This window comes from Dendrobates tinctorius, unplaced genomic scaffold (assembly GCF_039654945.1).
Source record: "Dendrobates tinctorius isolate UK_male_01 unplaced genomic scaffold, ASM3965494v1 ptg000011l, whole genome shotgun sequence".
NCBI classification, from domain to species: domain Eukaryota; kingdom Metazoa; phylum Chordata; class Amphibia; order Anura; family Dendrobatidae; genus Dendrobates; species Dendrobates tinctorius.
This window is the reverse complement of record NW_027361679.1, coordinates 102,675,491-102,702,500: the sequence shown is the minus strand read 5'-3', so window position 1 is coordinate 102,702,500 and position 27,010 is coordinate 102,675,491. Positions and strand designations below refer to the sequence as shown.

The 27,010-nt window shown below is 43.9% G+C and overlaps 1 protein-coding gene across 1 annotated transcript in view; it reads right to left on the bottom strand.

The window, feature by feature from the left end:
* Positions 1-27,010, bottom strand: part of ATP8B3 (ATPase phospholipid transporting 8B3) — an 807,548-nt gene that overhangs the window by 506,932 nt on the left and 273,606 nt on the right. Inside the window, exons 4-5 of the mRNA XM_073545649.1 lie at positions 9,311-9,402; positions 3,502-3,615 (exon numbers count right to left, since the gene is read on the bottom strand). Coding sequence (XP_073401750.1) covers positions 3,502-3,615; positions 9,311-9,402 — 206 coding nt within the window. The remainder of the gene's footprint in view (positions 1-3,501; positions 3,616-9,310; positions 9,403-27,010) is intronic.

Genomic DNA, 27,010 nt, shown 5'->3' with positions numbered 1-27,010 from the left:
CTGTTACTTCACAGAGTCGCTGGAAGTAGAGCCAGAGCCTTTTAACGTCACAGGACTCGGCTGGTGAAGCACTGCTATATGGTCACAAGACCCTGCCCCAGAGACAAAGGAAAGGGTCCCTCCAGAGCAGCAGCGCTTGGCGCCGCAATTGCGGTAAGAAAGCAACGCGCAAGTGTGCACGGCATCACTCTGGCATGCGCTACTAATCACCCAGGCTTGGACTAAACAGCACACAACTTGCGCATGGCGCTGCACTGGCGGGTGCTGACTTAGCGTGGTACGGTAATGCCCAATACAGGATGACACCACCGGACGCTAGTGTGATAGTGCTAGGAGCATGGTGGCGGAAGTATAGCCACCTGTTGGCGCTGACTCAAATACCCTAACACATGCATATCAAATGAGGGGTTAATTTAATGAGTCATTCACCAGATTCATGCATCCATCATCACACATACCAATAACATTATGAGTCTATACTAGCGGCCATGTGACCCTTTTATAGCTGCGTCCTTCCGGGACCTTCCTGATGGTCTAATCCAAGCTGGAGAAGGACCTGCGCATGTGACCTCTGATCTCCAATGAGACATCGTCCCACGGGCATGCTCAGTAGACCGAAAGAAGGACTTAGTCCCTGGAGTATCTCGCTGCTGACCAGCATGCGTTGCTATAGCTGGACAAGAGGTGGCAGCAACAACCAAAGCCACAGTGCTAGTCTGAGCAGAGCGCCGGGATCAACGAGTCTGCTGAGCAGCCTCCTCTGCGGTCGGAGAGGAATGGGAGACCGCCGAAGGCAAGTCTCTGGATTCCTGCTGTGCAGCGACAGGAACCTGACTCTTAACAATGGAGTATTATATGGGGCTCATTATACTGTATGGAGCAATATATGGGGATCATTATTTTCCATGGAGCATTATATGGGGTCCATTATTCTGTATGGAGCAATATATGGGGATCATTATTCTGTATGTGGTGCCCACTATACTGTATGAAGCAATATGTGGGGCTCATTTTTCTGAATGGAGAAATATATGGGGCTCATTATACTGTATGGAGCATTATATGGGGTCCATTATTCTGTATGAAGCAATATATAAGGATCATTATTCTGTATGAAGCGCTATGTTGTCACCATGGAGGACTATACTGTCTGGTTTCTGAGCTATTGAAATCACTCATGTAATGTAAGAAGTAAGTGAAATCTTTGGCAATATACTATACCTATATTTATCTGCTGTATCTGTGCATCATGAATTGTAGTATGTGTTAAAGGGGCCCACTGAGAGACTCTTTCATCTGGGGCAATGAAAACCTGGAGCCAGCCTGCTTGGAGGTTTTGACAATGCCATTGTTTGTTTGTGTGTGTGGGGGGGGGGGGTTGGACCCTGATTTCCATTTTGGTCTTCAAAAATGTAATAGTGGCCTGAGCTTGCCTGTCACGCCTTGGAGGTTTTGTCATGCCCGGCAGACAGCGTTTTCTCAGAACGTGTCTTCAGTGCTGCTGGTGGTGTCCTGATGGATAAGTGCATCTGGCTGTCCCCTCAAAGTGTAGACCACCTAGCTTTCTTCAAAATGAACAAGTCGTGGCTCTCCAATGACTCCTGCATCTCAGTCGTAGACTGAGAAGACTTAAATTAGGCGATGGTGCTGTTTTTATTGTCATGTATTGATCTTTATCTCGTTATTGCAGTCTATGTCATCTTTCTGGTGTCTTCTATGCCTGCTGTTGCTACTGCTAATGATGTTACAAACAATGTTTTGAAATGTGGAGACTCCAAGTTGGGTCTCCATCTGGTGGATTGCCTGTGGTTGAAGGTGTGTCAGAGGCCTATTATACTGTTTCTAATTTGTGCAAATTGATGCCACTTTAGTGGTCTGTGACAATTATTTTTTTAAGTGTGGAGACTCAAAGTTGGGTCTCCATCTGAAGGATTGCCTGTGTAACTAAGGCTCCCAGACAGGCAGGACTACACTCATTTTCAGTTTGCATTCACCTGTGATACATTCCTTACATTTGTGTACCAATAGTACTGTATGAAACTGATGTTTGTTCCATCTGAGTGTGGCCGGAAAAAAAAGGTGTTGCATGATGTATCAGATCTCCCCGATAAGAAGCCTTACACTGCTCCCTTAGCCACTATATCTTAATTGAACCTTCAATCCAAACCTCTAAATGAGGGCCTAGACCCTGATACCACATTCGGCTGACTTCAGTGCCATTATCAAATTTCTACTGTAGGTAAATTGATGCCACATTTCCTGTTGCCTGCCCCTAATTTGGGTTAATATTTGTACTCCAAGTTGGGTCTCCTTCATGTGTGATGCCTGTTGCAGTATGGCTTCCAGACCGGCAGGTCTACACTAACTAAGGCTACTTTCAGACTAGAATTTCCGGGCGCAGAGCAGGGCTGCCGCTGCCGCCTCCTCCAGTCAGCTCCTCCTCTGATCGCATGATGCTGCATGCGATTAGAGTACCCTATATTTAGCATTGGGTACGCTGGTCGTGTGCGCTGGTACACTTTTGCCGGCACTTGCGCCCTTTTAGCGCTGCGCCGAGCGCACATAAATGCAACACAGTGCAAAAGTGTACCAGCGCACGACCAGTGTACCCAACGCTAAATATAGGGTATGCTGATCGCATGCAGCGTCATGCAATCAGAGGAGGAGCTGACCGGAGGGGGTGCGGCCAGGGGTGGAACTTAGCGGCGGCCCTGCGCTGCACCCGGAAACGCTAGTGTGAAACTAGCCTAACAGTGTTACTATCCTTACATTTTTCTACCAATAGTACTGTATATTTGTGCCATCTGAGTGTGGCTGAAATAAAAAAAAAAGAAAAAAAAATTGAAGGTGTTGCATGAGGTATCAGGTCTCCCAGCTAAAAAGGCTTACACTGCTCCTTTAACCATCAGGTCCTCATTAAAACTACAGTTACAAGCTGTAAATGCTGGGCCAGATCCTGATACCTCATGCATGGGTCATGCCTGACTGCTTTTGTGCAATTATAAAAGGTTCTAAAGTAGGTCAATTGATCAGTCAACTACCTGTATTACTTTCCCTACATTTTGCTACCAATATTACTGTATGAAACTGATGTTTGTGCCAATTGGAAGTGTTGCATGATGTATCAGGTCTCCCAGTTAAGAAGGCTTACAAGGCTCCCTTAACCACCAGGTCCTCATTAAAACTTCAATTCCAAGCTGTAAATGCTGTCTCAGACTCTTTCTCATGCAAAGTCCATGCCTAACTGCTGCCTCATTTTAAAATTTCTACTGTGGTCAATTGATGCCACTTTTCATGGTGTCAGGTCCTAATTTGAGCTTTTTGGGCAGCTTTTTGCCCCCCCCCCCCCCCCGAATGTGTTGTCTATGCATTTGATTTTGCATCCCATTGAATTCAATGAGGTATGGATACATTCGACAAACCGTTTGGAGAACATCGGTCCGTTCTCCAAATCCGAACCGAACCTTGAAAGGTTTGCTCATCTCTACTTGTGACACTTACCTGCAAGATAATTATAAACAGGAAATAGAGGTTAGCTGCCCTGTGAAACTGCTCAAAAACATTCAGAGGAATAAATGTGAGGAAGTTGTATTTTCTGGTCCTAATACTGTTGTCCTTGAATGAAAAAAAAAAACAACAGATATTTTAGTATGATCTGTAACGGTTTCTAAAAACAAAACTGATTCACTAAGGCCTCTTTCACACTTCAGTTTTTTACAATCAGTCACAATCCGCCAGGTTTTGAAAAAAAAAACGGATCCTCAATTTTCTTTTGAGGATCCGTTTTTTTCCCCATTGACTTCCATTATTGGCGGATTGTGACGGATTGCCGTCCGTTGCATCCGTTTTTTTTGCGGATCCGCCAAAAGTTCCTGTCCGTTACCATCCTCAAAGATTTCAAAACGGAGCTTGCAACGTTTTTTTCTGTGGCGGATCCTCCAGACACTCATTTAACCCGAAATTCTTTCTGGGTGCAGGACAAAAAATTTTTTCTCTCTCTCTCTCTCTATACGGATCCGCCATCCGTCCTTTTGGCGGATTATGACTGATGCAAAAAACTGAAGTGTGAAAGAGGCCTAAGCATTTTTCTGGTGATAAAAAAGTGACATCAATTATAGCATAATTGTACGTCAGTGTCCGTGACTGTAGTATATTTTCTCATTTTGGTAGACGGGCAGCTGACAGATAATTCATTAAGAGGACAAGACAAAAAGAGCAAAAGTAGACGTATATACGGTACTTTGAGGATTACCATTAAGTTAAAAACACTTACAAATAGCCAATAACTAATTGCTGGGTGAGCCCTTGCTAAGATATACACCCGTCTGCTCTGCAAAGGATAATACAAATAATAAATGTATAGATAAAACCTGAAAAAGATTTCTGCAGAAAATCTAAGAATATGTGCAGGATTGCCAACCATCCAGAAATTCCAGGACAGTCCGTAAAAATATGGCACTTTTTCCCACTGACCGTTAAAAAAAATTTAAGGCATCTGTGATTTTTTTTTTTTAAGCTGAAGAAATTCCAGTGTGTCTGTAAAATAATATTGTCTGTCCTTGATTTTTTGATAACCTGTAAAGAAAAAATAAAAGGTCAAGTTGGCAACCCTGAGTATGTACACGCAGATAACACAATTCCTCACGATAAAGGAAGGGGGAGAGTTATGAGAACGCCAAGGCAGAAAACAGTGATGAGACCCTTATACACTGTATAACCTGTGTGATACTGAAGAGACCAGAGAAAAGTGGAGTGACCAAAGAATAGTGGAGCAGTACAGGGTCATCTCTGCTCCTCTATTATTTGGTTACTCCATTTATCTATGGTATCTACACCATCACCCAGGTTATACAGTGTATAAGGGTCTCATAACATTCAGTTGTGTTCAAAAGTTTACAAACCTCGGAAGAATTTTTGCTTTCTTGGCCTTTTTTTTCAGAGAATATGAATGATAACACCAAAACTTTTTCTCCACTCATGGTCATTGGTTGAGTGAAGCCATTTATTGTCAAACTACTGTGTTTTCTCTTTTTAAATTATAATAAAAACACAAAACATCCAAATGACCCTGATCAAAAGTTTACATACCCCATTTCTTAATACTGTATTGCCCCCTCTAACATTAATGACAGGTTGAAGTCTTTTGTGGTAGTTGTGGATGAAGTTCTTTATTTTCTCAGATGCTAAAGCTGCCCACTCTTCTTGGCAAAAATCCTCCAGTTCCTGTAAATTCCTGGGCTGTCTAGCATGAACTGCGTGCTTGAGATCTCCCTAGAGTGGCTCAATTATATTGAGATCAGGAGACTGAGATGGCCACTCCAGAACCTTCACTTTGTTCTGCCATAGCCAATGACAGGTCGACTTGGTCTTGTGTTTTGCATCATTGTCATGTTGGAATGTCCAAGTACATCCTATGCGCAGCTTACAGGCTGATAATTGGAAATTTGCCTCAAGTATTTGCTGATAATGTGCTCCATTCATCTTTCCTTCAACTTTGACCAAGTTTCCTGTGTCTTTGTAGCTCACACATCCCAAAAACATCAGCGATCCACCGCCGTACTTTACAGTAGGAATGGTATTCCTTTCATCATAGACCTTGTTGACCTCTCTCCAACTGTAACATTTATGGTTGTGACCAAAAAGTTAAATTTTGGTCTCACCACCTCAAATTACCTTGTTCCAGAAGTTTTGAAGTTGGTCTCTGTCCTGTTGTGTGTATTGTAGGCGAGATACTTTTTGGCATTTGTGCAATAATGCAGCCCATTTTTCTTCAAGTGCCTCCTTATTGTGCATCCCGAAACAGCCACACCACTCATTTTCAGAGACTCCAGTATTTCAGATCATGTTATTTGTTGTTTTTTTTTTTTGCATCCTGAACAATTTTCCTGTCAGTTGTGGACGAAATTTTTGTTGGTCTACCTGAACGAAGTTTTGCTTTTACAGAGCCCCTGATTTTCCACTTTTTAATCACAGTTTGAACGCTGCTGACTGGCATTATCAATTCCTTGGATATCTTTTTGCATCCCTTTCCTGTTTTATACAGTTCAACTACCTTTTCCTGTAGATTCGTTGACAATTCTTTTGCTTTCTGTTAGGTATCAGGTTCCTGCAGCGGCACAGTAGGAATCCAGAGCCTCACATTCTGCGGTCTCCCATTCTCCATCGACCGCAGAGGAGCTTGCTCAGCAGCCCCATCGTTCCCGACGCTCTGCCCAGACCTGCTCTGTGGGTCTGGCTGTTGCTGCCACCTTTGGGTCAGCAACAGCAATGCAGGCTGCTCAGCAGCAAACCACTCCAGAGGCTAAGTTCTTCCGTCGCTCCACTGAGCATGCTCACAAGACGATCTCCCGTTGGAGATCGGGAGTCACATGCACAGGTCCTTCTCCAGATCTGATTGGTCTATCTCAGGGATCTGGAAGCTTCCGGAAGGTCCCGGCTATAAAAGGTTCACATGGCTGCTCGGCCATGCGCTAGTATAGACTCTAGTTGCTACTGTGTGAATGATGATGGATGCATGGACTTGCAAATGACTCATTAAGATTCCCCTCCCTCTGATATTACGTGTGTGGATAGGGAACTAGTGATAGAGTCAGTGGCAAGCTACAGGCCACAGTGCACATCCTCCACAGTGCTAGCGTCCGACAGTGTGCCTGCTACCGGGCCTTGTCGTATAGCGGCAGTGTGTCGCCGCGCTGCAGTTAGCAGTACTTCTCGGCGTCCGCAGTTGCGACGCCGCACGCACGGTAGGTCTAGACGGACGCGGACCCCGTGTCTTGGGTCCAAGTCCTGTGACCATATACTGTGCAGGCATTCCACCGAGTCTTGTGACGTCAACAGACTCGGCCTTTGTATGTAACGCCTCGGCGCCTCTGGGAAGAAACAGAGACCGCCAAGCGCACTCCGGATGACGTGCTGTACCGCCATATTGGGCGTCTGCCATTACCTAGCAGCAGTGTAACACCTTCTGCACGGTGGACCCCGAGCGGCGAACGCACTTATTATTATTTATTATTTAGTGCGTTCCGCAGTCCCTAACACTTTCCCCATGACTCACAATCCAGAAAAGTCAGTGGCTGGATGAAAGATGCAAGAGTCTGTCTGGATCCCAGAAACTCACTCGGCTATTATGCAAAACACACTGATTACAAGTAAACAGGTCACTGGTGAGGATGCTACCTTTAGTAGCCATTCAAACCAATTTGTGTCAACTTCTGTGCATGTTATCAGGCCAAAACTACCAAGCTATGTAGACTTTTGATCAGTGTCATTTGGATGTTTTGGGTTGTCATTATGATTTAAGAAGAGAAAACACAATAGTTTGACAATAAATGTCTTCACCCAACTACTAACCATGAGTGGAGAAAAAGATTTAGTGCTATCATTCATAATCTCTGGAAAAAGGCCAAGAAAGCAAAAATTCTGCTGGGGTATGTAAACTTTTGAGCACAACTGTAATTATCGGCCTTGTTTTTCTAATTTCTCCCCCTTCCTTTTTTGGAGATGATCGTGTTATCTGCAAACACATATTGTCTGATTTCCTGAAGAAAACTTTATTCAGTTTTTTGCTCTCAACGTTTATTTTGTAGAAACACTGTAACATTTTGTATTTATTGCATTTGTATAACGCTGTCTTGCTATTTTATTGGTTTAGCTCAATGTCATCCTATTGCATTGTGTCTCTTATTAATGGGACCTTTTTACTGTTATCCTTTTGCAGAGAAGGTGGGTGTTTGTGTTATCAAGGGTACACCCACCCAATATTAACAGCCTCCAGGCTTTTTTTTAAGTCTTTTTAACCTTTCTGTTCATGCATTAATTAAATAAATGACTTATTATTTATGGTGATCCTCCAAGTCTATATATCTACTTTCGCTCTTTCTGCAATGTTAAAATTTTGTGGAACATTGTAAGTTGATCCCATTAGTGATGCCCACTTTTTTTAATTTTTTGCACTTAAATTTATTAAGAGGCGCCCAATCCTTAAAGAATTTGAAAGATTTTACTCTGGATAGAAAATGGCATGCTAAATGCCAATCTTGATGAATTCCCCCCGTTTATATCTTTGTACTTTTACGGCCCCCCATCTATGTAATATATATTTGATGCAAGAGAAATTGAGGGTTCCATTCACAGAACAGAAGCTTTATACATGTCATGGGAAATGGAGTTACGATTGTCGTTTAACATACCAGGCCTTTTTGCCTATTCATTAGCTTCAAATATGAAAAGTAAGGTGGCACATCCACTGAAATGGACTTTGTGTTTACCCATGCAACATTTCTGATCTAATAAGCTTCTCTCAAATCGGTTGAAAATACAGATGAACAGATCTTTTCAAAATTTGAATTTGCTGACTTTGACAAATTTTTCCCCAAAACTTGATTTGCAGGGAAAAAAATATTGTGGATTTCTATACTGGAAAGCTTGTAATTGCTTGTAAAATACACATGGTGGAGAGGAGAGAGAACCTCACTGACCAAAAGAGCTTTCACTTTATAGGTGAAGGAGAGAGAGTAAATATCCTACTGACCAAAAAAGCTTATGTGCTAACAGGCAAGTTTTTATGGTGGGAACCGCAAATCGAATCTCAAAATGTTTGAATTTGCCTGAATCCATACATTTCAGAAAATTAGAATCCTCCACAAATTGATCTGTTCATATGTAGATGTAAATATTGGTTAATTTTACTGGATCTACCTCACTCTTCATATTTGTTGACTACTAGTAATTACTGGATCAAATCCATAGAGGCGTACACCTCCTCTTTTAAATTTCCACTGCTGATGCTTTTTTTTTAATTCGCTTACTTCAATGCAAGTTTTCAGAGAATTGTCAGCTGGAGGACAATATGTTTCTGAAGATCAACAGTTTGGGCTGCGGCATGATCGCATTATTGGCCTACCTCTGTGCTCTACTATGCTGCAAGCAGACGCAGGGACCACAGGGACACTGAAATTTGCCAGATCCAGCAATCTGGCTAGTTTCAGAGCTGTTTTTGCAAGCTCTACAGCAAAGAGCTTGCAAGCGCATGATCGTTGCCCAGCAAATAGGCCATCTTTGATGGAATACAGAGGTGATTGGTACCTAGGCAACGAGCTGTAAATTATACAATTAAATACCCCTCTGTTCTTGAGAAATGAGAATATTTTTCCTAAGAGCTAAATTGCAAAGTTACTTGTTTTTATAAGAACGTTGTATTTTTACACATTTAAAAACATGAGAAAACCATTTAAGCTGGACAACTTTCCATTCTAATTGTTATTATATATGTTAAGTATTTAATACATTGAGAATTTTAGCAACACCTTACCGCATATTTCTTCTTAGTAAAGAAAATACAGCACTTCTTTTTAAATAGGTTATTAAATGTCCTGTCATTTGCTTTGACTTCCCAAGTGTAATCTGGCATTAAAAAAAACATAATATTAGACACAGAGGGTAGCTCAGCTGTTTAAATAAATTTCATCCCAAAAATTAAAATTAAACTATACTGATCAAAAAAATAAAGGGAACACTATTCCATTTGCAACAGACTGTTTGGGTTCCCTTTATTTCTTTGAGCAGTATATTTATGCATTCATTTAGAGGACTTAGCCATTATAAAAATTACACCTACAGTCCCTTGAGAAAGTATTCGGCCCCCTGGAACTTTTCAACCTTTTCCCACATATCATACTTCAAGCATAAAGATACCAAATGTAAATTTTTGGTGACGAACAAGTGGCACAAAATTGTGACGTTGAACGAAATTGATTGGTTATTTTTAATTTTGTGGAAATTCAAAAACTGAAAAGTGGGGTGTGCAATATTATTCGGCCCCTTTAACTTAATACTTTGTTGCGCCACCTTTTGCTGCGATTACAGCTGCAAGTCACTTGGGGTATGTCTCTATCAGTTTTGTACATCGAGAGACTGAAATTCTTGCCCATTCTTCCTTAGGCTACTTTCACACATCAGGTTTTCGGCGTCAGGCGCGATCCGGCGTCGTGCCGGAACGCCGGATCCGGCAAATGTTTTGTAAAACCTGATGTGCCGGATCCATTTTTCTGCCGGATCCGTCTTGTTCTTGACAGAAAAAAACGGATCCGTCTCATCCGGTTCATCCGTTTTTCTATCCGTTTTTTGACGGATTACGCCGGATCCGGTTTTTAAAATTGACCCTTGTGGCCTTCCGAACGGGATTGGCTACTGGAAAACTATATATAGTGTGTTCCTACAGCCTTTCTTTGACAGGTTGGAGAGGAGAAAGTGCAGGTTGGAGAGAAGAGCAAGTTACTGGCGAAGATGGATGTTGTGATTGGAAATATTTTGAAGAATTTGGCGGATTTTATAGCGGAGGCGAATCGTTTGAGGGTGATTGTTCTGGAGAAGGAGAGAGCGAGACAGCAGCGCATCAGGCATCGTAGACGACGTTTGTGGATCCACCCCATCACAGCCAAGAGAATGACGCGTGGGGTCTATTCTACACTCTGCATGGACCTTCGACGAAACCCGGATAAATTTTTTGGATATGTTCGGATGAAAATGGAGAATTTTGATTACTTGGTGGAGCGCATTGCACACCTCATAAGAAAAGCGGACACCTATTGCCGCTTCTCTGTTTCACCCGCAGAGCGTCTGATGGTGACTTTAAGGTAAGCCACATTTATTGGATATGCTCGCATCAGAGCACACTTTCACTGCAATCTTGTTGGTGGTAGTTTGTATCTCCAAGTGTTATAGCTGAGTTTTGGTATGTAATGCTGTGATTTAAAACTAATTTATTGTTTTTTAATTCCCCACAGATTTCTTGCAACTGGAGAATCCCTTTCGTCACTGCATTTCCAGTACAGACTCGGGATTTCCACCATATCTGGAATAGTGAAGTACACATGCCGTGCACTGTGGGACTCCTTAGCTGAAGAGTTTTTACCAGAGCCCACAACAGAGAGGTGGATTGAAATTGCTGACAAGTTTCAACAGATATGTCAGTTTCCCAACTGCTTGGGCGCTGTGGACGGGAAACATATCCGCATTGTAAAGCCAGCCGGATCGGGATCGGAATATTTCAATTACAAGAAATATTTTTCAATTGTCCTCATGGCCATCGCTGACGCGGAATACAAATTTATTGCTGTTGATATTGGGGCCTATGGCCGCTCCAATGACTCTCAAGTTTTCAAACTGTCTGCCATGGGGCGTAAACTGTATGGAAACACCTTCCAGTTCCCACCACCTAGACCGCTGCCGCAAACATCTGGTCCACCTATGCCATTTGTCTGTGTAGGGGATGAAGCCTTCCAGCTGTCAGAACACCTTTTGAAACCGTACTCTAGCAGAGGATTGACAAGACCAAAACGCATTTTTAATTACCGCCTCACAAGAGCAAGAAGAATGGTTGAATGTACCTTTGGTATTCTGACAGCCAAATGGCGGGTCCTATTGACTGCGATCAACCTCAAGACAGAAACTGTTGACGAGGTGATCAAAGCTTGCGTGGTACTCCACAATTTTGTTATCTGCAAGGAACCCATTTCCATTGAGGACACCTCTGAAGAAACCACCTTGCAAGATTACCATGACATTACCACTAGAAGTTCTGTGTCGGTTTCAGTAATGAGGGACAATTTTGCACTATACTTTATGTCACCTCAAGGCAGAGTACACTGGCAGGATGACAGAGTGTGAAAGATTTGTGCCCAACCAAACTTGTGTACCTTCTGTACCAACAGTATATACCTTTGCCAACCAAAGTTGGCTATCTTGTCATGGTCTCTATTTTAAGCTTTAGGCCACAGGTGTGTACCTGGTTGTGTTTTATGCAAAGTATTTCACCTTTTAACAAAAGTTGTGTACATTGTTAGGAAATCACCAACAATAAACACAACTTTTTAGGTGAAATACTTTGCTTCAAACACAACCAGGAACACAACTGTGGCAAAAAGCTAAAATTTACCCACAGTTATATACCTGGTTTTGAATACCTTTTTACCTTTTAAATACCCTGTATTTAACCTTTTTTTTAAACATATTTCGCCGCAGAAAGAAATGACAGACAACCAGTGTAAACAATAATTTAACTTTTATTTAAAATATTTTTTTTTTGTAAACTGTTTTTAAAGTTAAAAAAACTTTTTTAATAAAGGTTTGAAAAAAAACTGGGCATTTTTATTACAAAACACACATTACAAATCTGTGTAGTGTGGGGTGGAAATACTGCTGGAGGGGCTGCGGGACACTTCGACACTGGGAGTGTGGAGAGAGGACTGGGATCGTGGTGGGGAAGGAACAGTTAGAGGTGATGGTGTGGAAAAAGCTACAGAATGGGTGGACATGTGGGAGGCAGAAGAGGTGGTGGGCGGTGGAGTGGAGGGTTGGGCAGGGACTGTAGGAGCAGATGATGTTGATGGAAAGTTGTATGGGGAAGGAGTTTGGTACGGGGAAGGAATTTGGTACGGGGAAGGAGTTTGGTATGGGGCAGGTTGCTGGAAGTGGGGAGATGTCTGGTACTGGGGAGGTTGCTGGTACTGGGGAGGTTGCTGGTATGTAATAGGAGGGGGAGGATGGAAAGTGGCTGGAGGGGGTGCAGATGTAATAGGAGGGGGAGGATGGAAAGTGGCTGGAGGGGGTGCAGATGTAATAGGAGGGGGAGGATGGAAAGTGGCTGGAGGGGGTGCAGGTGGAGGAACTACAGTGGTGGGAGGTGGAGGTTGGGAGGTAACCTGCTGTAGAGCACCGTGGCACGAATGCATTACATGCATCTGCTGGGTAGGAGATAGTGTTGCCATGCGCTCCACAACAGACCTGAAAAAGGTATGGTTTGGCGAAGATCTTGCTTCTGAATGCATGGTTTGCAGAAGTGTCTTCACCTCCAGAATGCTGGAGTTGATCTGCTGAAAGCCTGCGGAGATTTGCTCTGACAAGACTTTTAGACAGTTCTGGAAAGATGCATTCAGATGCAAGAACTCTGGCGCATAAGTCTTTTCCTGACCCCTCTGCCGCTGCCGCCCAGTACCCGCAGGTGTACTAGAGGTGGCAGGGGCAGAAGGGTGGGGTAAAGGGAAAGCGATCTCCTCACCAGCAGCTTCATGTAATGTAGGCGGCCACGATGCTCCTGTGCTGGTGGATGGGACAGATGGGTCGAATGTGTGGGAAGGCTGGGAAGGTGCAGATGTACCGGGGCGGTCGAAGTGTCCCTCGGTGATGGTCTCCTCAGGGATCGCCTCAGAAGGGTCCAATCGTGCAGGCTCCCGAGTGCTGCTCACCGTGCTGTGGAATAAAGAGAAAAAAAAACAATTAAAATAGTGACATGGTATGGCCCTGGCTGAAAAAAAAAATGTTACATCTAAACATTTTTTGTCACATGTGGTGTGTAATATTTACCTTCTGGTGAGCATTGTCTCCCGGAGGAACGACAGGGCTCGTACGTACTTGTACTTGCTCCTGCGTCCTCCAGATCCACTCGGGGCCCGCATCTCTTTATTGAACTCCTTCTTGAAACGATCCCTCACAGACCGCCACCACTTCACAATTCTCTCCCCTGAAATGAGAAAGGACAAAGTGGTTAGTATACAACATCAGTGTTTCCCAAACTCCAGTCCTCATGGTCCCCAGGGGTCATGTTTTCAGGATTTCCAAAGTAAATAGAAATCCTGAACACATGATCCGTGGGGACCACGAGGACTGGAGTTCGGGAAACACTGGTTTAAATCAAGCAACCGGTACTGTATATACTTACGCTCTTTAATCTGGGCCCGAGCTTCGAGGTCCTCCCAGCGGTCCACAAGGAGCGAACAGATTTCCTCCCAGAGTCGTCGGGTAACGATAAGGTCAGCGTGGCGGCGGTCAGCCATATTCCAGAGCGGCTCCCTTTCTCTGACGAGATCGATGAGGCGGTCCACATCAATCCCTCCATCCTCACCGTCAGAGTCGGGAGCACGCTGTGAAGGCTGTTAAAGAAAAAGACAAAAATAACATAATTAGCCTCCACAAAAGAAATGAAATAAAAAGTGCAAAAAAAACAAAGCAAAAATATTTATACTTACACGCTGGTGACCGCCGCGTTGCTGTCGCCGACGACCCCGGGAGGCACTGCGAGGACCTCTTGGCCGAGCACCAGATTGGGAAGACTAGAGAAGAAAACAAAAAATGTTATGTCTTTGGATGTAGGCATTTGTTTGCTGTGTGTGGCCTGCAGAACATTGTTTTCTATGTGTTGTGTGTAGTGTGATGTTGTGTTTCTGCGTTTGATGCAAAAAACTTACCAATTGTGAGCCCACTCCAAGTGTCTGTCCACCCCTTCCTTCTTCTTCTGGGAGCTCCTCTTCATCTTGTGATTCCTGTTTTGAAATAAAAGGCAATGAATAGACAGAGATGATGGATTTTGGAAATAAAAACTTACCGTCAAACGCTGACGATGCGAGGGAGGGCTCCCAGAAGAAGATGTGCTGTCTTCCTCATGGCCAGACTCCATGGCTGTGGGTGGTGTTCCTGCTGCTGCCATTGCTGCTGCTGCTGCATCTATTGGGCGGCTGTTGAATAAAGATAAACAAAGGGCCAATGAATATCTTGATATTCCATAGCCCTAGTTTGGAGGAATGGGGGATTTGATAATTACCGTCTCTCATCTGCTGCTGGACTCCCCTCCCGTTGTTCAGCATGCTGCTCCATTTGGGGTGGTGCTGATGGTGCTGCTGCTGCAGATGTCTGCTGCCTTCTCCTGCTCCTGGTTCTTGGCTTGGGTGGCATGTTGGGTGTGGCTGAGGGTCACACTGTCTTGCTTTTATATATGTCTTGTGGGCAGAGCTACTGAGCATGCTCAGACCAAAAAAACCGGATCCGGCTATCGCCGGATCAGGCGCATTGCGGCGCTCATAGGCTTTCATTGTATGAAAAAGCCGGACACGCCGGATCCGGCGTGTCCGGCTTTTTCGCCGGAGACAAAAAACGTTACAGTAGCCGTTTTTTCCAGACGCCGGATCGCGTCACATTGCCGGATCCGGTGAAAATCGGATGAAACGCATGGCCATCCGGCTCGATCCGGCTCTAATGCAAGTCAATGGGGGGGGAAACCGGATCCGGCATTGCATTTCGCCGGATCCGGTTTTTGTCAAAAGCGCCGGATCGCGCCTGACGGCAAAAACCTGATGTGTGAAAGAGGCCTTAGCAAACAGCTCGAGCTCAGCGAGGTTTAATGGAGATCATTTGTGAACAGCAGTTTCTCGATTAGATTCTGGTCTGGACTTTGACTTGGCCATTCTAACACCTGGATACGTTTTTTTGTGAACCATTCCATTGTAGATGTTGCTTTATGTTTGGGATCATTGACTTGTTGGAAGAAAAATCTCCGTCCCAGTCTCAAGTCTTTTGCAGACGCAAACAGGTTTTCTTCAAGAATGCTCCTGTATTTGGCTCCATCCAACTTCCCATCAATTTTAACCATCTTCCCTGTCCCTGCTGAAGAAATCCAGCCCCAAACCCTGATGCTGCTACCACCATGTTTGACAGTGGGGATGGTGTGTTCAGGGTGATGAGCTGTGTTGCCTTTACGCCAAACATATCGTTTGGCATTGTTGCCAAAAAGTTCGATTTTGGTTTCATCTGACCACAGCACCTTCTTCCACATGTTTGGTGTGTCTCCCAGGTGGCTTGTTGCAAACTTTAAACGACACTTTTTATGGATATCTTTGAGAAATGGCTTTCTTCTTGCCACTCTTCCATAAAGGCCAGATTTGTGCAGTGTACGACTGATTGTTGTCCTATGGACAGACTGTCCCACCTCAGCTGTAGATCTCTGCATTTCATCCAGAGTAATCATGGGCCTCTTGGCTGCATCTCTGATCAGTCTTCTCCTTGATTGAGATGAAAGTTTAGAGGGACGGCCGGGTCTTGGTAGATTTGCAGTGGTATGATACTCCTTCCATTTCAACATGATCGCTCCCACAGTGCTCCTTGGGATGTTTAAAGTTTTGGAAATCATTTTGTATCCAAATCCAGCTTTAAACTTCTCCACAACAGTATCATGGACCTGCCTGTTGTGTTCCTTGGTCTTCATGACGCTCTCTGTGCTTCAAACAGAACCCTGAGACTATCACAGAGCAGGTGCATTTATAGGGAGACTTGATTACACACAGGTGGATTATATTTATCATCATTAGTCATTTAGGACAACATTGGATCATTCAGAGAGTCACAATGAACTTCTGGAGTGAGTTTGCTGCACTGAAAGTAAAGGGGCCGAATAATATTGCACGCCCCACTTTTCAGTATTTTAATTTCCACAAAAATTTAAAATAACCAATAAATTTAGTTCAACTTCACAATTGTGTCCCACTTGTTGTTGATTCTTCACCAAAAATTTACATTTGGTATCTCTATGTTTGAAGCATGATATGCGGGAAAAGGTTGAAAAGTTCCAGGGGGCCGAATGCTTTTGCAAGGCACTGTACAGTGTAGATTTTACTTGCTTCATTTCACATAAAAACTGTTTTATTGGATATGTAAATGACAAAGTTCTAAGCGCATCCATAGTATAGCCAAGTTCACCCCTTCAGTTCCTTGCACCTCCCCTTATGTTGAGTGACAGCGCTCACTATGGAGCACTGCCTGAATTGAATCCTCAACCCTGCACAAAATGACATTGTAGGAGCCAAGAGCGCACAAAGTGTCATTGTGTGCAGATGTGTTCTTATCCTCTTCTCTGCAGCAGTTGTTCGCTGTACACAAGAAAACATGACTGTAGGCGGCCTATGCTGACAGGAGATGGGTACAGTGTGTGGGAAACGCAGGATGACAACCTCAGTCGTTTGATAGGTGTAATCTATGTAAAGGCATCAGTAGTTGGGGTTAATAAATGTACATAATGTTTTATATATACATGGAGGCACACTGTCAGAGGCATACATATAAATCACGGGGTTCTATAGAAAATGTTCTAATTGGAGCCCCCCCCCCGCTCTCCCCAAACAAAATATTTGCCAAAGTAAGCAGGGTCATATCTATCTACTTTTATAAACAAGGAGGGACATGCAATATGGTACGTACACAGAAATTATGCCCCTATTGAAGTCCTATAATAGAATATGCTGTTCTCAAAAATACCCCCTCCAGCACAGACTGATATCCCCAGTAGTACAGTATGTCACCCCCACAGTGCTCCAAAAACAATATACTACCCCACAACATAATGCGCTTAAAGTGCCTTCCATCACAGTATGAGGTTGCCTCACATATAGTATCATGCCTAACACACAATATGATGGCCTGTCACTATAATGGCTCCTGCTCAGTATTACACCCCCACGGCCCACCACACAGCATCATGGCCCACACAGCCTCCCATAAAGTATAATGACCACCCATTCAGTATGATGGCCCATGCAGCCAGAGATGCCACTAGGAATTTCAGGGCCCCATACTGGCAAAATTTTAGGGCCCCCTTTAGACTCAGCCCAGGCTCCACCCCTCAAACCTTCCACAGTTCCACTGCAAACTCTTGGAAAAACTCCACTTCTGTACCACGTCCTCACCAATCATACATTAACAGTTCCCATCAAACACCACATCACATACATAGCCATCAGGTTTTGTTATGGCCAACAGATTTTTTTAATCCGCCACCATGACAAGGTAGAATCTTTTGGCCGGGCTCTGCTCTACTCTAACCTACTAAAGATTTTATTGAAATATCCAATACTGTTTTTAGGTATATTTTTTATTTATTTTTCAGTTTTTAAAATGACCAATAATGCCACATACCACAAGATATGGCCTGATGACAAATGCACATATAGCAGGATGCAGCAGGCCTCCACTAATAAAGGCAAGGGGCAGCTCAGGTGCAAACTACTGATAAAAACAACCACCCCTCACCTACCAGACCATGGAGGGGTTGGCTGCCTAGGAGAAAAAATGCACACAGATAAGGCTTGCATAGGACGCCAGTCACACATGTAAGTGTGAAGCAAAGTGTCTGGCTTGCAACCTATTAGTGACGCCCATAGTATTCTCAGGCGGACTGCTCCAGCACTATAATATGCAACAACACAGTGACAGATGCCCCAATAGACCAAGCGAACAAAAAGAGGCCCGGCTGCATCCTGAAAAAAATGATATGATAAGTGCAAAAAATGAATGCATACAATAAGTACATTAAATGAGGTATTGATTAATATTTTGGCCAAAATAGATAGAGCCTGCAAGCCACCGTCAAGGCTCCTCATAATTTGCAGGTCCCTAACACTAATATCAAAACAGCTAACATAGAAAAAATTCAAAAAAAACTCATACCACAAGATATGGCCTTCCCAAAACCCTGTCTGATGACAAATGCACATATAGCAGGATGCAGCAGGCCTCCACTAATAAAGGCAAGGGGCAGCTCAGGTGCAAACTACTGATAAAAACAACCACCCCACACCTACCAGACCATGGAGGGGTTGGCTGCCCAGTAGAAAAAATGCACACAGATAAGGCTTGCATAGGACGCCAGTCACACATGTTAGTGTGATGAAAAGTGTCTGGCTTGCAGGCTCTATCATTTAATGTACTCATTGTATGCATTAGTAGTAGTAGTAGTAGTAGTTTGCACCTGAGCTGCCCCTTGCCTTTATTAGTGGAGGCCTGCTGCATCCTGCTATATGTGCATTTGTCATCAGACAGGGTTTTGGGAAGACCATATCTTGTGGTATGAGTTTTTTTGAATTATTTCTATGTTAGCTGTTTCAGTATTGCCACATACAAGGGACAGATACAGTCACACCATGGCTGGACCATATATTACCACCATATAGTGCTCGAAAAATACCACATACAATGAACAAATACTACCACGCAATCACTGGAACAAATAGTAACTAATAATACAACATACAAGAGACAATATCTGTCCCGATCCTGCTCATGTGTCCCATGATCCTGCCCCATCTATCCCCATCCTGCCCCATGTGTCTCCGTCCTGCCCCTATATTGCAGCTTGCCGCTTTCAATTAAAAAATAATTGTGAGCAAGCGTTTTCGTCACCTCCATCCATTTGAAGCGCAGACTCGCTGGCACATGACAGTGATGTCATACGCCGGTGACGTGCGCTCTGACGTCAGCTGCCATCCTTTGATTTACTAGCAGCATTTAACTATTGCCATGTGAGCACGAGGACGCACGCTCAGTTACATCCTGCCGGTGCAGTATCCTCCTGCCCCTGGGGCCCGGTGAGCAGAGGGGGGCCCGGTCTGGCCCAGGCCACATACTCCAGTGAGGGCAGTAATGTCCTGATGGTAGCCCTGCCCACAGCACTTCACTCAGTTTTATGCCTCCAGAGCCACCACTCAGTATGATGGCCCCCACAGCACCCCACTCAGTATGATGGCTTCTACAGTCCCACCCTTAGTATGAATGCTTCCACAGCCTACCCCCCACTAAATATCATGGCCCCCCTCTCAGTATAATGCTCCTACAGCCCCTACTCAGTATTATGGCCCCCTCACTCAGTAGGATACTCCCACAGACCCCACTCAATATGATGCCCCACAGGCCCTCAGTATAATGGCTCCCACAGTCCCCCACTCAGTAAGATGACCCCTACAGCCCCCTCTCAGTATTATGACCCCCATAGTCACTCACACACTATGATAGACTCCACAGCCCCTCACTCAATATGATGGTCCCCACAGCCCCTCCTCTAGTATGATTCCCCAACAGCCCACCCTTCACTTAATATCATGGCCTCCACTACTTCTCAATTAGTATGATGGCCCCATGGTCCATCACTTAATATTATAGCCCCCAAAGCACTCAGTATGATGGCCTCCATGGCCTCTAACACAGTATAATGTACCCCACAGCCCTTCAGTTAGTATAATGGCCCCCACAGCCCATCACACAGTATGATGTCCCGCAAGCCCCTCACATAGTATGATGGTCCTCACAGACATTGCATTTTTTTATATTCAGGGTCTGTGTATAGTTTTACTAAAACTCTTCTCTTAAAACAACTCTCAGCAAAATGTTTAATCAGTAATCAGACTTAATTATGTATGCAATTGTGTGTACAGTTGTGACCAAAAGTATTGACACCCCTGCAATTCTGTCAGATAATACTCAGTTTCTTCCTGAAAATGATTGCAAACACAAATTCTTTGGTATTATTATCTTCATCTAATTTGTCTTAAATGAAAAAACACAAAAAGAATTGTCCTAAAGCCAAATTGGATATAATTCCACACCAAACATAAAAAGAGGGTGGACAAAAGTATTGGCACTGTTCGAAAAATCATGTGATGCTTCTCTAATTTGTGTAATTAACAGCACCTGTAACTTACCTGTGGCACCTAACAGGTGTTGGCAATAACTAAATCACACTTGCAGCCAGTTGACATGGATTAAAGTTGACTCAACCTCTGTCCTGTGTCCTTGTGTGTACCACATTGAGCATGGAGAAAAGAAAGAAGACCAAAGAACTGTCTGAGGACTTGAGAAACCAAATTGTGAGGAAGCATGAGCAATCTCAAGGCTACAAGTCCATCTCCAAAGACCTGAATGTTCCTGTGTCTACCGTGCGCAGTGTCATCAAGAAGTTTAAAGCCCATGGCACTGTGGCTAACCTCCCTAGATGTGGACAGAAAATAAAAATTGACAAGAGATTTCAACGAAAGATTGTGCGGATGTTGGATAAAGAACCTCGACTAACATCCAAACAAGTTCAAGCTGCCCTGCAGTCCGAGGGCACAACAGTGTCAACCCGTACTATCTGTCGGCGTCTGAATGAAAAGGGACTGTATGGTAGGAGACCCAGGAAGACCCCACTTCTTACCCCGAGACATAAAAAAGCCTGGCTGGAGTTTGCCAAAACTTACCTGAAAAAGCCTAAAACGTTTTGGAAGAATGTTCTCTGGTCAGATGAGACAAAAGTAGAGCTTTTTGGGCAAAGGCATCAACATAGAGTTTACAGGAGAAAAAAAGAGGCATGCAAAGATAAAAACACGGTCCCTACAGTCAAACATGGCGGAGGTTCCCTGATGTTTTGGGGTTGCTTTGCTGCCTCTGGCACTGGACTGCTTGACCGTGTGCATGGCATTATGAAGTCTGAAGACTACCAACAAATTTTGCAGCATAATGTAGGGCCCAGTGTGAGAAAGCTGGGTCTCCCTCAGAGGTCATGGGTCTTCCAGCAAAACAATGACCCAAAACACACTTCAAAAAGCACTAGAAAATGGTTTGAGAGAAAGCACTGGAGACTTCTAAGGTGGCCAGCAATGAGTCCAGACCTGAATCCCATAGATCACCTGTAGAGAGAACTAAAAATGGCAGTTTGGAGAAGGCACCCTTCAAATATCAGGGACCTGGAGCAGTTTGCCAAAGAAGAATGGTCTAAAATTCCAGCAGAGCATTGTAAGAAACTCACTGATGGTTACCGGAAGCAGTTGGTCGCAGTTATTTTGGCTAAAGGTTGTGCAACCAAGTATTAGGCTGAGGGTGCCAATACTTTTGTCTGGCCCATTTTTGGAGTTTTGGGTGAAATGATCAATGTTTTGCTTTTTGCTTCATTCTCTTTTGTGTTTTTTTCATTTAAGACAAATTAAATGAAGATAATAATACCAAAGAATTTGTGTTTGCAATCATTTTCAGGAAGAAACTGAGTATTATCTGTCAGAATTGCAGGGGTGTCAATACTTTTGGCCACAACTGTAAGTGTATTAAAATACTTAAATTTCGGATTCTTCCTTAGTATTTAGTACAACTCTTCTTACCCTAATGACTTGAAAATATATTAACTGGCCCACACAGGGGTTTATATGTAGCAGAGAAGTCACTATGCCCTCCATTCGGGTATATACAGTGGGTACGAAAGTATTCAGACCCTTTAAATTTTTCAATCTTTGTTTCATTGCAGCCATTTGGTAAATTCAACAAAGTTATTTTTTTCTCATTAATGTACACTCTGCACCCCATCTTGACTCTAAAAAAGAACAGAAATGTAGAATTTTTTGCAAATTTATTAAAAAAAAACCTGAAATATCACATGGTCATAAGTATTCAGACCCTTTGCTCAGACACTCATATTAAGTCACATGTTGTCCATTTCCTTGTAATCCTCCTTGAGATGGTTCTACTCCTTCATTGGAGTTCAGCAATGTTTAATTAAACTGATAGGACTTGATTTGTAAAGGTACATACCTGTCTATATAAGACCTCACAGCTTACAGTGCATGTCAGACCAAATGAGAATCATGATTTCAAAGGAACTGGCCAAAGAGCTCAGAGAAAGAATTTCTGCAGTATTCAAGGTTCCTAAGAGCACAGTGGCCTCCATAATCCTTAAATGGAAGAAGTTTGGGTCCACCATAAGTCTTCCTAGATCTGGCTGTCCAGCCAAACTGAGCAATCGTGGGGAAAAAGCCTTGGTGAGAGAGGTAAAGAAGAACCCCAAGATCACTGTGGCTGAGCTCCACAGATGAGGTAGGGAGATGGGAGAAAGTTCCACAAAGTCAACTATCACAGCAGCCCTCTTCCAGTTGGGCCTTTATGGCAGCGTGGCCCAATGGAAGCCTCTCCTCAGTGCCAGACATATAAAAGACCATATAGAGTTTGCTAAAAAAAAAAAACACATGAAAGACTCCCAGACTATGAGAAATTAGATTCTCTGGTCTGATGAGACGAAGATAGAACTTTTTGGCGATAATTCTAAGTGGTATGTGTGGAGAAAACCAGGCACTGCTCATCACATGCCCAATACAATCCCAACAGTGAAATATGGTGGTGGCAGCATTATCCTATGGGGGTGTTTTTCTGCTACAGGGACAAGAGGACTGTTTGCAATTGAGGGAAACATGAATGCAACCAAGTACAGAGATATCCTGGATGAAAACCTCTTCCAGAGTGCTCTGGACCTCAGACTTGGCCGAAGGTTCACCTTCCAACAAGACAATGACCCTAAGCACACAGCTAAAATAACAAAGGAGTGGCTTCAGAACAACTCTGTGACCACGCTTGACTGGCCCAGCCAGAGCCCTGACCTAAACCCAATGGATTATCTTTGCAGAGACATGAAAATGGCTGTCCACCAACGTTCACCATCCAACCTGACGGAACTGGAGAGGATCTGCAGGGAAGAATGGCAGAGGATCCCCAAATCCAGGTGTGAAAAACTTGTTGCATCATTCCCAAGACGACTCATGGCTGTACTAGCTCAAAAAGTTGCTTCTACTCAATACTGAGCAAAGGGTCTGAATACTTATGACCATGTGATATTTCAGTTTTTCTTTTTTAATAAATTTACAAAAATGTCTACATTTCTGTTTTTTTTCAGTCAAGATGGGATGCAGAGTGTACATTAATGAGAAAAAAATTAACTTTTTTTGAATTTACCAAATGGCTGCAATGAAACAAAGAGTGAAAAATTTAAAGGGGTCTGAATACTTTCCGTACCCACTGTATATCCCTCAACCAAGCCCCATTCTGGTATATATATATGCCCTCTATCCTGCTACATATCACCCTCATTCTGACCCCATCCCATAACAGAGTGGGGAAAATAAGTATTTGACACACTGCCGATTTTGCAAGTTTTTCCACCTACAAAGAAAGAGGTCTGTAATTTCTATCATAGGTATAGTTCCACTGAGAGAGACAGAATCTTAAAAAAATCTAGAAAATCGAAAATCACACTGTATGATTTTTACATAATTAATTAGCATTTTATTGCATGAAACAGGTATTTGGTACAACAGAAAATTAGAACTTTATATTTGATACAGAAATCTTTGTTTGCAGTTACAGAGGTCAGACATTTCCTGTAGGGCTTGACCAAGTCTGCACACACTACAGCAGGAATTTTGGCCCACTCATCCATACAGATCTTCTCAGGATATTTCAGGTTTCGGGGCTGTCGCTGGGCAACATTGAGTTTCAGCTCCCTCCAAAGATTTTCTCTTGGGTTCAGGTCTGGAGACTGGATATCCCACTCCAGGACCTTGAAATGCTTCTAGCAGAGCCACTCGTTAGTTGCCCTAGCTGTATGTTTCTGTCATTGTTATGCTGGAAAATCCAGCCACGACCCATCTTCAAAGCTCTTACTAAGATAAGGACATTGTTAACCAAGATATTGCAATACATGAACTCATCCTTCCTCCCTTCAATACAGTGCAGTCGTCCTGTCCCCTTTGCAGAAAAACAGAAAAGCACCTCCAAAGTATGATGTTTTTCCTCACCATGCTTCACGGTTGGGAAGATGTTCTTGAGGTTGTACCAAACACAGTGAGGTGAGTTAATACCAAAAAGTTCTATTTTGGTCTCATTTGACCACATGACCTTCTCCTATGCCTCCTCTGGATCATCCAGATGGTCATTGGCGAACTTCAAACAGGCCTGCACATGTGCTGGCGTGAGCAGGGGGACCTTGCATGCCCTGCAGGATTTTAATCCATGAAGGCGTAATGTGTTACTAGCGGTAATGTTTGAGACTGTGATCCCAGCTCTCTCTTCAAGTCATTGACCAGGTCCTCCCGTGTAGTTCTGGGCCAATTCCAGACTTTTCTCAGAATCAGCCTTACCCCACGAGGCAAAATCTTGCATGGAGCCCCAGATCGAGGAAAATTGATAGTCATCTTGTGTTTTTTCCATTTTGTAATAAATGAAAGTGCGGGCACTGTGTGTGCACTTTTGTTGTTCCCACCCTGCTGATGCTGATGTTCACTTCTGTTTTCTTGCTCACCGCCTTATATGCTACGTTCCAACAAAGTAAAACTCCACCTTGCATATGCGATTGTGCTGCAGGACATCCCCACTTGACCACCAATGAGTGGGCCTCCATGAGGGACATGTGTACCATTTTGCACTACTCTGAATATTCTAGTAACATGGACAGCGCTGAAGATGCCATCATCAGCGTTACTAGCCACTTGTATGCCTGCTGGAAAAAACACTTCAGACAATGATGCATGAGGTAGTGGCACAGGAGGAAGAGGTGCAGGAGGAACTGGGACCATTTTCATCATTACCAGGACTGTCATCCATACAAGGCTTGGAGGGTTGGTTCTTGTACTAACAGCAGCCAGCTACACAAGTGTCCAGCCAGGACACAGTTTTGGAGGATGAGGAGGAGGAGAAACTGTGTTCACAGCAGAATGGCACTCAAAGCAGCTCATGGGCATCATTGAGGTATGGCTGGTAGGATAGAGAGGACCCAGACAACACACTTCGCACCAAGGACAGCTTGTTGTTGCCTCTAGGCAGTCTGGCACACATGAGTAAATACATGCATCAGTGCCTGCGCAACAACAGCTAAGTTGCCCAGATTGTTACCAGTGCTGATTCTTGGGTGGCGACCCTGATGAATTCCTGCTACAAGGAAAACACTCCATCATTACTTCCATTACTGGAGTGGGATCGGAAAATGCAGGAATGCAAGTGTATGCTGCTAGAGGCACTAGTAACGGCATTCCTGTTGTGAACTCTCTTGATTTGACTTCTGAGTCGGGGCTCCCTCTGGTGGTTACTGTGGGTAGTGGAGCTGGCCGAAATCTGCCACTTGACGATGATGATTGGAAATCAGGGGTTACTGACTGGAGTATTTAAGTGAGCAGGCGTCCTTCAGTGGCTGCTGGTGATTAGTTTCTTCCTGTGCATTCTGAGGTCTGCTGTCTCCTGCCTGATCCTGCATTTTTCAGTTAAGTTGTTGATTTGCTAATCCTTTGCATCTGCTCTTATTTTGCCTCTTTCTGCTTGCTGTAGGGTTCAGCGAGCTCCCTGCTGGGGCTGTGCTGGACCCCGCTCCATATGTTACAGCTTGTGTCAGTTTGTTCAGTCCCCTGTTATATTAGTCTCTTTTGCTTTGCTGTCAGTTCACACCAGAAGGCTGATATAGTGGGGGAGAGGTCGTGAGACCTCAGTGTTTTTTGTACATCAGACGTGTTGGATTTTTTAGGGTTTTTGCATGATTGCAGACAGCGTCTTTCCTTTCCTATCTAGTCAGTTTGGGCCCCATCAATTGCTCAGTCTATTTTCTGCCTGCGTTTGTGTCTCATCTTGTCTCAACGACAATATAAGTTTGGGGGCTATCTATTCCTTTGGGGTTCTACTCCGGGGCAGTTTAGATTTCACCTTTCTTACTTTAGGCTTAGTTAGTTCTCCGGCTGTGCCGAGGCATCTAGGGCATCGTAGGTATGCCCCACGGCTACTGGGGTGCACGTCACCACGGGGGACCGAGTTATCTCCGGTCATAATGCCACCATTCAGCCAAAGGCATCCAGATGTAGCAGAGCTGGACTCGTCGTGGGACAGTACAGTTGTGGCCAAAAGTATTGACACCCCTGCAATTTTGTCAGATAATACTCAGTTTCTTCCTGAAAATGATTGCAAACACAAATTCTTTGGTATTATCTTCATTTAATTTGTCTTAAATGAAAAAAACACAAAAGAGAATGAAGCAAAAGGCAAAACATTGATCATTTCACACAAAACTCCAAAAATGGGCCAGACAAAAGTATTGACACCCTCAGCCTAATACTTGGTTGCACAACCTTTAGCCAAAATAACTGCGACCAACCGCTTCCAGTAACCGTCAATGAGTTTCTTACAATGCTCTGCTGGAATTTTAGACCATTCTTCTTTGGCAAACTGCTCCAGGTCCCTGATATTAGAAGGGTGCCTTCTCCAAACTGCCATTTTTAGATCTCTCCACAGGTGTTCTATGGGATTCAGGTCTGGACTCATTGCTGGCCACCTTAGAAGTCTCCAGTGCTTTCTCTCAAACCATTTTCTAGTGCTTTTTGAAGTGTGTTTTGGGTCATTGTCCTGCTGGAAGAACCATGACCTCTGAGGGAGACCCAGCTTTCTCACACTGGGCCCTACATTATGCTGCAAAATTTGTTGGTAGTCTTCAGACTTCATAAAGCCATGCACACGGTCAAGCAGTCCAGTGCCAGAGGCAGCAAAGCAACCCCAAAACATCAGGGTTTTCTGGCTCCACTTCATCTCCTCTTCCTCTCACTGTTGGGGTACCTCAGGGCTCAGTCCTTGGCCCCCTTCTCTTCTCTCT